The following is a 12,339-nucleotide window of genomic DNA, read 5'->3' as shown; positions in this document are numbered from 1 at the left end:
ATCTACATATCTGTGTTGGCTCCTTTTCGTGTACTTAAAGAAATATATATAAAATACTGCATAAAAAATGATACTTTATTTGGATCCATGGGAAACTGAGAAAATAAATAGTTGCATTAATTTAAATGTGTTTTATTATACGAATTTATAAGAATTCTACAATAATCTTGATTTTTTGATAAGCAGCACACAATTTTTAACGATTTTTACTTGGTGAATTATTACCTTATTTAAATCAGTAATTTTTAATTGCAAGACAGGAATAATTTAATAAATTTATACGCAAAAAAGTCGTAGGTTTTTAAATATAGTTTTCAAATAAACGTAAAAAACCTCTTTATTAAATTTAACATTTTCATGTTACAGTGGATTTTTTGGATTCTTTTATTTCGGTATAAATTAACTTTATTTTAGAGCACCTATTAAATAAATAACTGCTCGGCAAATAAAAACATGATTTATGCCTTCTTTTTTTATGTTTTTCAGCGATAAACAAAGAAAAATAAAGTAACAACATGAAATTCAAATTCAAAGTCACGGGGCGTTGCCAGACCAGCGGCGGACTTAACAGCGTGCTGTAAGGCGCACGCCGTCACCTGACATTCGGCCTTTTTTAGGCACTTCTGCGCTGACACTTGGCCGAGAAAAAAACCAACAAGAAGAGGAAGAGCTGGAAATCATATGACTTGTCGATCGATAGAGAAAAAAGGTTGAATTTTCACCGTCGCTCCGTTTCGAACTGCACGCCCTTCGCCACACAATTCGCGCAACTTTCGGTCGAGCGAGAGCAGCCAAATAGAAAGGAATCCACCAAGCCAGAAATCCAGTGGAATTCTGCACCTCTTCAACTTCCAGCCAGCTCCCCTCTGCGTGTGTGTGTGCGTGTGTCATCAAGATGAACAGCTCGGGTTTTATGTTCAACATCGATAATGGATATCTGGAGGGTCTGTGCCGGGGCTTCAAGTGCGGCATCCTGAAGCAGGCCGACTATCTGAACCTGGTGCAGTGCGAGACCTTGGAGGGTGAGTACCAGAGCCCATTGGCAGAGCAGCCCCCCGTAAAACCCCATTTTCCCACACGCCCCTGGGTCACATGACCAGCGATAACAGAGGCGTGCGTGTGTGTATACATGCACTGCTGTTAATATATCTCTGCGCCGGTGTGTGTAAGCTTGTCTTGTGATTTGTTGACGTTTTCCAACTGGTTTTTCAACCTGGCTTTTAGTCACTTTTCCTGGATTTCCCAGGAGTACAGGTTCTCAATCCCAGGAACACACGGTCAGCTGGAGTGTTATCACATAGCAGCCATAGAATCCACAGTTTGCTAGGCACTGACTGATTCCATGGTCTTTAAAAACTAGCCTAGAACTACCCACTTTTATTTGAATTTATTCACTGTATAAGAAATGTAGTCCAATTTTATGGTTTCACCTTAGTGTTATATCCCATTCTTGAATTAAACTTGTAATAATCCTTCTTGTAAAGACTTTAAAAACGTCTTTTTAGCCTTACATACATATCTACTTATGAAAATCATTTATAAAAATAAGTCAAAATAATCAAGTTCTATTAAATTAAAACAGAATTCGAATAGCCCTTCTCAAAATTCCTGCAAAACCATTTTCTTTTCTAATATATTTAGCTTGTCAAAATAGGATTCTAACCGTTTCTTCCCCCATTTTACAGATCTCAAGCTGCATCTGCAGGGAACGGACTATGGCAGCTTCCTGGCCAACGAGCCCTCCCCTCTGTCGGTCTCCGTCATCGACGACAAGCTGCGCGAAAAGCTGGTCATCGAGTTCCAGCACATGCGGAACCACGCTGTGGAGCCGCTGTCCAACTTCCTGGACTTCATCACCTACGGCTACATGATCGACAACATCATCCTGCTGATCACCGGCACGCTGCACCAGCGACCCATCTCTGAGCTGATCCCCAAGTGCCACCCACTGGGCAGCTTCGAGCAGATGGAGGCCATCCATGTGGCTTCTACGCCCGCCGAGCTGTACAACGCCGTGCTGGTGGACACGCCTCTGGCGCCCTTCTTCGTCGACTGCATCTCCGAGCAGGATCTGGACGAGATGAACATCGAGATCATCCGCAACACCCTCTACAAGGCCTATCTGGAGGCGTTCTACAACTTTTGCAAGAACATGGGTGGCGCCACCGCCGACGTCATGTGCGAGATCCTGGCTGTGAGTGGCTGTACTTTCTCTATCGGGGGGATATCATAAGCTAGAAGTTTAAATAGAAACTGAAGTTGATTAGATTTTAGTTTAGGGCACGAAATCTCAAGGAAATTGTAAGGCAATTAAGTTATCAATGTGTGGTTATGTATGCTTTCGATACTACTTTTTTAGGATCTTTAATGGTTAACTAGAGATAAATCACTGTGGACTGCAGTCATGTAGTACGAAACGCATCAAAATAATATCTTCAAGCTAGAATGTATTCACTTATTTGCTATTAATTCCAATTATCCATAAAAAACGTTAATAATAATGTGATGATAATCTGCCATTGCAGTTTGAGGCCGATCGTCGTGCGATCATCATCACCATCAACTCCTTCGGCACCGAGCTGTCCAAGGACGACCGTGCCAAGCTGTATCCCAACTGCGGCAAGATGTACCCCGACGGCCTGGCCGCTCTGGCTCGCGCCGACGACTACGAGCAGGTGAAGACCGTGGCCGAGTATTACGCGGAGTACGCCGCCCTGTTCGACGGATCCGGCAACAATCCCGGCGACAAGACGCTGGAGGACAAGTTCTTCGAGCACGAGGTCAAGCTGAACGTGTACGCCTTCTTGCAGCAGTTCCACTTCGGAGTCTTCTACGCGTACCTCAAGCTCAAGGAGCAGGAGTGCCGCAACATCGTCTGGATCGCCGAGTGCGTTGCCCAGAAGCACCGCGCAAAGATCGACAACTACATACCCATCTTCTAAGCGCGCTAGATGATCGCTAACCATTTGGCATATACATAATATTATACGTTTTTTTTTCCTGCCTTTCGATATGCGTTTTTTTTTTGTTTGTCCCCTACCCTTGTTATTCAATTGTTTAATGTATATTATATTATGATACTGTGTCTGTACGTTTGTATGTAGTTTTGTTGCGAGTATTATTGCCGGTCCTGGCAAGTTTTTGTCAAGTGTTCAGACCCGGACCTAAAGATTTATCCGATTCCGCCGCTCCTCCCCGATTGTTGTCAGCATTGGCCCAATAGATAACTATATAATATGTATTCGGGAGACCCCTAGTGTCCCTTCAGGGCTTCGTGTTTGTGTACATATGTATAATTATCGAACGGAACGAAAACAGTTCAAATTGAATGTAGAGAAAGGAAAGCATCAGCACCATATGTTAACTACTATATAGAAAATGCATACTTATACAAAAACTACATATGTGAATGATAAATCAATTATTAAAACATGTTTTCAAACATTCCCTTAAACGGTTCTGTCTAATAACTCATTTATGTGCCTCCCTATTTTGCCCCAAACGAGATGGATCTTTTAGTTCGCTAATAGAGAGTCTTGTAAAACGTGACCTAAATTTGATTTAATCAAGTGAGAGGGATGAGAATACTAAAGTTAGCTTAAATGGATTCATTGGCCTGGCCAAAACCCAGTTATATAGCTGTCACTCTGGCGATTGCCTCTGATAGCAACTTTCTTGTTTTTTTTTTTGCATAATCAAACACATTTTTCTTCTAATTTTACTTTAATACATATTTTCTCTTGTGTCTGCAAGTCTTTCGGATGCTTCATTAGCCAAAGCTCGAAATGTCAATCGATCGGAGAAAAAATCACGGGTCGTTATGGGGTTACATAAAAATTGGATAAGACGTCAAACGAGTTATTGGGTATCGAATGATTTCAAGTGGGTTTCCGTAGAAAGCACATCTAAAAAGATGCTCTTCAGCAGGATGAAAATACGGTTTCTTTCACACAAATGATCTTCATAGGAAGTTTCAAAATGTTGATTACTTTGATTTGAAACTATTAAAGCTTTCCTTTAACAACACGTTGTATTTTTAAAGTAACTGGTACTTTGATTTCCAGCTCTACGGTCTTTAGCACTGATTAATCGCTCTTAGTCATCTGAAGTATGCATGATAAATGCGAATAAGAATGAATGACTCTGACAGGATCGCTTCATAAATTGTAGAAATTCATAAAGAAGTCAGTTGAAACTAACTGATCACGTAGGTTTAAGGTGTGTGGAGTGTTCAAGGATGTCAAGATATTCTTTGTCTGCTGGCGGAGTTCAAGGTTTCCATACTCTCAGGGTGTGTCCACTGCAATACTTGTCATCGGGGGATCACATACCTAGACAAAGAAATTTATCAGAAGGTTAAAAAAAAATCCAAGAAAGAGGAAGAATAATCTATGTTTTTTTTAACTTGTTTAATTCAGTTTAGTTAAGTCTAGTTTTTAATATTTTACTTATTCCGTTGTTAATATTCGCGAAATCTTTAAAAATTAATTATATTTACTTAAGATACCTAGTAGTTAATGATAATACTTATCTTTTATCTTTGTCTTAATCAACATTTAATTATCCAAGACAAGGAAGGCAAAACTCTCCATTATATAACTGTATTAGGCCAATATAACTTGGCCGAACATGAGGATTAAGATCAGCTTTGTGTATGCAGAGTCAATAGGAAATCTATAGCTTTTCTTTCTGTGTCGTGGGTTAATTGCATGCAGCGTGCTACGTGCTACGTGCCCATAGATCGGCGCATTACCGTTAGGCCTTTGCCATCCATATGGATCTTGGCCTAGTGCGTACTATACCTATACCTATGCCAGTACCTATACCATAACCATAGCTCTATAGAGCAGGTGTCTGTGCGTTAGAGCCGACGAACCCCGAACCCCGAACACGTTCGATGCGAAAAGAAAGCTGCTGTTTGCCGTTGTGTTGTTGGTTCGATCAGCTGGGGAGTCGTGGAGTCGCCGTGGAATCGCCCATAACTCGGCCTGGTGGCTCCAAGTCCGCGCAGTCGAGTTCCGCGTCCCCGAGCGTTGAGTTCAGTCTTCAGTCTTATAAAGAGCAGCGCAGCATCGGACTTCCTGGCAAAGCGGGAAAATCAACCGAAAAGCATCAACCATCATCACGCGCGCCAAGCCAAGTTCAAATCTTACTACTTTTTTTTTTACACCCACGGAGTGCTATAGTTTTTTTTGTGTTCCAAGTGAAATACGGAAGTGTGTCGGATCAGCAGCTGAAATAGCCCACACCAGGATACCAGGATAACGAACCCATAGGTAAATTTATATAGACTGAAATGCGGTCGACCCGCAAGTGGGCCAATAATGATGAGCATTGGTAGTTGGAAAAACCAAAGCCAAAGACAGACGGCCAAAGAGGCACAATTGCACGTAAAAGTCGCCAGTCGGCGTGGAATTGTGGAATTGTGTCAACCAGTTTGGCCCCCACTTTGCGAGTATATCCAAATACCCCCTGCTTGAAGACCCGCCGCCGCTCCTAACTCTCCAGATCTCCATCTACGTAGCTGGCCATCCGCTTCTGTTTGTGCTGTGCGTTCTTCTTTCCTTGTCATTAACTTATTTGAATTTGGCAAAACAAAAGAAACGCGTCGAGCGTTCGTTTGAGTTCGAGTTCTTCGTTTTACTTTCTACAACCCATCACCATCGCCATCGCCGCATTCTTCGCTGTCCAAAGTCTCAGGTGCTGGAAAGTGGAACTGTCTGTCCGATTGTTGCCCAGCTGGTCCAAAAGACCAACTTGTGGCTCAGGTGGCTGGTGGAGGCTCTTGGCTAATTGATGACCAAAGCCAGCTGGATAACCGAAACCCATCCGAAAAGCCAGTAATCTCCCAAGAAAATCGTTGTAAAGAAAAGTAGGGAATTCGTAGCAGGTCTTTTATTTTCAGAATATTCATTCTTTGTAGGGGTTTTGTGTTTTTAAGGGTTTACCTTCAATATTACAAGATATAGGACAAGTTTATTTTGTATTAAACACAGCTTAAGATATTTTCCAAATAATGCCAGCATTACAAAAGGGTTGAACACAAAAACATTAACTCTTTCTGGCTTTGTGTCGATCCCATCGATGGAATCCAAGGTTTACCAGCTCAAAGCGGGCTAATTTTCTGGTCCATCGGGTCAGCCTTGACCGGAAATGCCGACCGCTGCCCCCGCTTCACCCCCTTTTCTACACCCACCCCACGCCCATGGCAAACAGAAAATTTCACCGTTGGCTGCATTAAAGAACTTAACCTTAATTTTGGCATAGGTCTCTCGACATGGCCATCATTATTATGGTAACTTTGATTTTTACCTCCTCTTCGCTTTGTGTTGTTGCTGTTGCCGTTGCCCACCGATTTCACCCACACACAGGCAGAAGAAAGTGGTAACACAGACGGCCAAGACAGAAAAAACAAATCAGGCAGAAAAATCAAAAAATCTCACAGCAGCCGAAAAAACAAAAACAAAGGTCGGACAAAAATTATGCAAATTCCGTTGGGTTTATTCGATGACTCGGTATATGGCGTTATATAAACCGCGCTGAAGGATGTAAAGTCTGACAAACTGTTTAGCATAATCGAAGCTCGCTGGTTTCGTAATCACCGACCGTGGATTAGAAGCACAGATGCCGTAGCATCCAAAGCCAAAAAAAAGGGGAAAAAATAAACAAGAAATATCATTATAATGGGCGAACAAGGCGAGATGGGGTATAAAGAAAACCCAAAATTGAAAGAAATTTTTATTTTTTGGAATTTTTGCATCACTTTCGCTGTCGCACTGAATAATTAACAGTTCGATTTCGTTTTCGATGAGCAAACCCCCTCCACCCAAAAAAAAAACAAAAAATTCAGATTGTGTTATGATAATTTCCGATAAAAGAAAAAAAAACACTACTCACTGTGTTTCACTTTCTATTTTCCTATGCGTTTAATAATTAATTAATGCTAATAACTTTTCACAACCGTTATAATTTATTGACAAAATTCGAAAATGTTCGAAAACAAACATAAAGTGGGAGTGAGAGGGGGCACACACGTGGACTCTTTTTTATATACCTCGTCTCCAAATGCGATATGCAAATTGGGGGACCCAAAACTGGACTTTCGAGGGCCCCGATTACGTATTGGAATTTTTGGCCCAGCCTGTGGTGAAATTATTAAGAAGTCAGTAAGTCAGTGCACCATCAAAGTGCAGACATGCTGCAATTTTACTTAGAGAGCATCAAGTGGGGGATACAGTGGGTTCTTACTAAATTAAACTCAAGATCTGTACCCAATTTAATAAAATACAATATATATGTAAAACATATAATATAAATATTTAACTTAATATTGCTATTATTAAATGAAATCCCATTTGATATAACTTAATTTAAAAGAACAACAATATTGTCGGCTTTGGCCTCAGGAATCTCCAGCAAGTTGGTCTACTGTCATTGGTATTGACCAGGCTACTGCCAATGCCACTGACATTATTACGGGCACTCGTTCTTGGACTCGGACTCGAATCGAGACTTTGGCCACTTTGGCCATATTTAGCCACACACACTTTCTTTGCCCAAATAGCCACCAACTGGGTCACAAATGGTGTTTGTTGTCCCGCCCAAGCGGAAGGTCATCAATGGAATGGAATGTCCAGATACCACATATCATCATGCTGTGCTGTGTTGTACTGTGCTGTGGGCCACGTACCATTCAAGAGGGCCAAGAAGCGGAGGGAGGGGCAAGGAGGCGGTGCCCAGAAAAATGAAAGTGGAACATGGAGCAGGTTCAGCTGGTCGAGATTTCTGGATTTCTGTATATTATTTACCGTTTCCAGACACAAATGATGCAGTTGGAAATGGAAATGATGTAAGGAAATGGGCACCATTAGAATGGGTGGGCAATGGAAGGCAGATAATACTCGGTAATAAGCCAGTTATGAAAGAATGGATTACCATCATCGCATGTGGCCAAAGTATTTTGGCGGGGGTCCCATTCAAGATTACACAAATTGTCCATGGAGAACAATGTGAAATATGTGTATGAATATGTTATGAATGAAGTGGCGAGTAATGGGGGAAACCATAACGCACACAGTATGGGGCCAAAACCTTTAACAAATGCGTAATACTCATGGGTGAAACTAGTGAAATCTATGATTAAGGTTATATTTACATTTTTATTTAAAATAAAATTAGAAATCTGTAATCTGTAATCTAATATCTAAATTAGGGATTAGATCAAGAGCTAAATATTAATTCATAGAAAAGTACCTCAGATGTTTCAGATGAAGTAACTTCTTTCAGCCAGAAGATTTTGGCCCCACCCAACTTTTTCCCAAACCATTATACATATTCATCTTTAAATAGTTCTGCTCTGGTCTGAACCTTTTGGGTTTCTCCGCCAGTTGAGCTCCAGTTAAGAGCCGCTAATTGATTTGGACATCTTGGGGCGCTCCGAAATCCTCCTCCTCCCCCCCTCACTGCCTTTAAGCACTTGAGGTAAATGAGTCAATAGCTAAAATTTCACTTTGCCATCGGTGACTCCCCCTGCCACCCAAAAATAAGAAAAAAAAACCAAAAATAAAAGCCAAGTTTGAGTTGGCAACGAGCTCCAACTTGTTGGCTCTTAGGAAATGAATGAATTTCAGAGTGGTACGATATGGTATGGTATGGTATGGTATTCTAATGAGCCTAACCCAATTCGTCAATTAAATAACTCTGCGGAGAGATTTCACTCTCGTTTTTTGTCTCTTCGCGGCCTGTTGTTATATTCGGTTTTTAGTTTTCAAAGCCATTGATTTTCGCTGTTAATTTGTTTACTTTGCATTTGGTGGGGGAAGTGCAGGGGGAAGGGGAATAGGAGGGAGGCTGAGATGGAAACGAATCGGGGAGCAAAAGAAGTGAAAGAAATTATGTCAATATTTATTTAAATTCATTTCTTTTGCAAAATACGAGGCGGCCGAAAAAGAGGAGGAAGAATGCGGTGAAATTTAATCGCTGGCCACTTGAAAGCGATTTCCGAGCTGTTGACTTTTGGAATACCTCTCGGTTTTTGTACCCACCTTCGCCTTCCTCAACCGCTCCACTTTGACTGCGATTTCGATTTCGAATTCGGATTCAGATTCCGATTCGGATTCTGCCTACGCAGAGAAATAAAAAACAAATCGCCGCCGTTCTCGTTTTTATATTTTATTGAGATGGCTTAAAGAGCACACTAAATAGTGGCTTTAAAATATGAAATATAAATATTATCGAAATTAGCTTAATAATAATGCTGCACTAAAAATAATTTTATATTTAAAAACTTAATTATCTTCGTGTGGAATTCAAAGATTTGAATTGCATATTTGAGTTAAATACAAAAAACGTAATATTTAAAAGAAAGCTTATTAACATGCATGATTTAATTTTAAAATAATTGAATAAAAGTAGAAAATATGGGATACAATTTATTTAAACATTTTAGGTGATTAACTATTTATTTTTTAATTAATTATTTTTTTTGAATTTTCAATGTACTTGCAAAATATGTCTTTTCTCAAAAGGATTAGCTTTTTAAGAGTTTTATTATTGTGGTTTAATTTTTTTTAAATTTCTTTGAAGTGAAATTTATATCTAGTTTTAAATAAGAGTAGTAAATTAGGCTTTTCTCTTTCGCTAATGTCGCTTCTATATTCATATCTAATTTTCCTTTTGGATCTCTTATTGCAGTTTCCCGACAAGATGACCAGTTCGCGGAACATGCTGCTGATGCTGCTCCTGGTGGCCAGTGCCTCCCTCCTCCAGCTGGAGGCCAAGACCGTCTTCCGGCGCACGGACAAGATATCGGAGAACTTCAAGCAGCTGGATCTGCCGCCCGAGGAGATCGATCCGAATGTGGCGCCCCCAGAATCGGAGCCGCCCAAGGTCGAGGATGTGGCGGATGAGGTGTCTGCTGCAGTGGCTGATGCCGTGACGCCGGCCTCGCTGATCGACGAGAGTGCCAATGAGATTGCCAGCGGCGATGTGGAGACCCCGAATGCGGTGGCCCCAGTTCCCGAGGCAGCTGCTGCTGCCGCCTCAGAAGCCGCCGTTCCCGCCGAGGCAGCTGCTCCGGCAGTGGCCACCACTCTGGCCGCCAAGCCCACCAAGGCCCCGACCACCGCCAAGCCTGAGAATCCGATCAGCAAGTTCTGCAAGTGCTCGGAGACCCACTGCGACTGCTGCCGCAAGTTCGGCCTGCCCCTGCTGCCCAGCGGACCTGGTTGCGCCAAGATTGCCTACCTGGGCAACGACGAGATGAGCGTGTCCCTGAAGTACGGCGACATCACCCTGGCCTCCCGGCGCATCTCCAGCAAGCGGGCCCGCCCCATCTGCGTCGGCCTCCCCGGCGGCTACTCGCAGTTCTGCGGCAAGGTCTACGGCCTGTCCCGCGCCAAGGACTCCAAGGACTTCAAGGCCTGCCTGGCCTTCGAGCTGCGCGCCGACGACGAGGTGGAGGCCTCCCTGCGCGTCTCCTGCTTCAAGTTCGGACCCGAGGGTCTCCGGGTGGCCGAGGCGGAGCCGCTGCCCGCGAAGCCCAGCTCGGATGACGATGACGACGACGATGACGACCTCTTTGGATTTGCCGGTGAGCGGGGATCTTGGGAGGCACAGCTCGATTGGGCTTACCCCAGAAAAAGAGCCTTGCATTTATGTTTATTTTACTTTTTTTATTATTAATTTTTGGGATAAACTCTAAAAATTTAAGGCTACGTTAGACACCAAAAAATTATTATAGGAATTGGCTAATTACTATCCATTTTCATTATGAAACAAGTAATTTTAAAATCAACAAACATTCTAAATTCCAAGGATCTGTAATTCGAATAATTCGTGGGTTATCTTTTGATCTTTAAATACCATTTTGTTTATTTAAATATGGTTACATTTTCTAAATCAGTCGAAAATTAATAGGGATCAGTTTATTAGATTGTTAGCAGTTATTTTTCATTTATTTTGCATTTGTGACAATTTTTACCCAAGTTTAAAAAAACTTTTTGTTTCTGTACATAAAACTTTCTAATCGATTGACATTAAACTGGCTCATTTGATTTCTATTATATTTTATTGCAAAAGAATGTGATGTAACCCCTTATAAAAAATCAAAAATTGGCTGGCTTCTCGATAAAACCATATTGCTTAAACCTTATAGCCTGGTTCCCAATTCTCTAGAAATTTAAAAACTATTTTTATTAATATTTTATACCAAATGCAGACTACCATAGTTATTGGGAAGCTGCGTCGTTTGTTCTCTGTGTTCTAATCTGCATTTCTAATGATCCGGGTTTGAATTTTCCCAGCTGGTGGCGACGATGACGAGGATGAGGAGGACGATTATGACAGCGACAACGATGCGGATACGGATGACGACGACGACACCGAGGACTATGCTGATGACGACGAGGCCGAGGCGCCCGAGGAGGCCGACTACGGTGGCTTCAGCTTGGCCGGACTGCTGGACGAGCTCGATGACGACGAGGACGAGAAGCCGGTGAAGAAGCCGGCGGCGGTGGATCAGACCCGTGAGCATGTGAGTGTCGATGGCCAGACGACCTCGACCTCGACCTCGACCACGACGAACACCGAGGGACAGGTGCAGAGCAAGGACGATTCAGAGGCTCCTGCCGCCGGCGAGGCAGCCGCTGCCGTCGCTGCAGTGGCTCCGGTCGAAGGAGAGGTGGTGACTCCGTCACCCGCATCCGCCGCCGATGACTCCACCACGCCCAAGTCCAAGAAGTCCAAGAAGGCGAAAAAGAACAAGAAGAAGAAGGCCGCCGCCGAGGCGACGGACGAGACAGGATTCGCCTACGAGCTGCTCAACGGCATCCTGGATTTTTTCAACTGAGCGGCCAGCGCGAGTTTGCCAACATGCTGGGCAACAGTGTAAATACCTTGTACCGCCGCAGCTGGTCGGAGGAATATAGATATAGTTTGTAGTTCGTTTAGCGCCTAAGGGTCCCCGCCCCCTTTCAGATTTCACTTATTTATTTCATCTATTTATTCGAAGCAATAATTTATTTAAAATTTAAAAACGAATAAAAGTCGAAAATTTACTACCAAACTCGGTAGGCTTTCAGCTTTCGCTTCATTTACATCTAAATCGGAATGCGCTGCCTTTTTCCGGTTGTTGCAGTCCGTAGTCCGCACTCCTCGCACATTTTGCGGCCAAAATTTCTGATTTGATTGAGGTTTGCAGCAGCAGCAGTAGTAGGCTGCTGTTTTCACTCTTGTGGCAAATTTTCCGGCCCGGGCCCTCAACTTTGATTAGATTTAATTTGCATCGAAATTCCAGCTGCATTGTGGAATTAGCCGCAGGCCGCCTGAAGTTGACATGAT

General features: G+C 42.7%; 2 protein-coding genes across 2 annotated transcripts; both read left to right on the top strand.

The window, feature by feature from the left end:
* The first annotated feature begins 640 nt into the window (after positions 1–640).
* VhaAC39-1 (V-type proton ATPase subunit VhaAC39-1) lies at positions 641–3,454 on the top strand. The gene is made up of 3 exons (XM_017141488.3): positions 641–1,022; positions 1,686–2,194; positions 2,526–3,454. Exons 1-3 carry the CDS (start codon positions 896–898, stop codon positions 2,940–2,942), a joined length of 1,053 nt encoding a protein of 350 aa, XP_016996977.1. The 5' UTR covers positions 641–895; the 3' UTR covers positions 2,943–3,454.
* Positions 3,455–4,955: 1,501 nt separating this feature from the next.
* LOC108057287 (nucleolar protein dao-5) lies at positions 4,956–12,064 on the top strand. The gene is made up of 3 exons (XM_017141486.3): positions 4,956–5,276; positions 9,694–10,591; positions 11,304–12,064. Exons 2-3 carry the CDS (start codon positions 9,706–9,708, stop codon positions 11,846–11,848), a joined length of 1,431 nt encoding a protein of 476 aa, XP_016996975.3. The 5' UTR covers positions 4,956–5,276; positions 9,694–9,705; the 3' UTR covers positions 11,849–12,064.
* Positions 12,065–12,339: the final 275 nt, after the last annotated feature.

The sequence above is a fragment of the Drosophila takahashii genome, chromosome X, assembly GCF_030179915.1.
Source record: "Drosophila takahashii strain IR98-3 E-12201 chromosome X, DtakHiC1v2, whole genome shotgun sequence".
NCBI classification, from domain to species: Eukaryota; Metazoa; Arthropoda; class Insecta; order Diptera; family Drosophilidae; genus Drosophila; species Drosophila takahashii.
This window is presented reverse-complemented; position numbering and strand designations above follow the sequence as displayed.

What these genes read in the sequence shown, in the direction of transcription:
- VhaAC39-1 (XM_017141488.3), top strand. Translation starts at nt 896, where the DNA reads ATGAACAGCTCGGGTTTTATGTTCAACATCGATAATGGATATCTGGAG. An exon ending in GCAGTGCGAGACCTTGGAGG is followed by an intron (nt 1,023 to 1,685) that starts GTGAGTACCAGA and finishes CCCATTTTACAG; the next exon opens with ATCTCAAGCTGCATCTGCAG. An exon ending in TCATGTGCGAGATCCTGGCT is followed by an intron (nt 2,195 to 2,525) that starts GTGAGTGGCTGT and finishes CTGCCATTGCAG; the next exon opens with TTTGAGGCCGATCGTCGTGC.
- LOC108057287 (XM_017141486.3), top strand. Translation starts at nt 9,706, where the DNA reads ATGACCAGTTCGCGGAACATGCTGCTGATGCTGCTCCTGGTGGCCAGT. An exon ending in CGACCTCTTTGGATTTGCCG is followed by an intron (nt 10,592 to 11,303) that starts GTGAGCGGGGAT and finishes GAATTTTCCCAG; the next exon opens with CTGGTGGCGACGATGACGAG.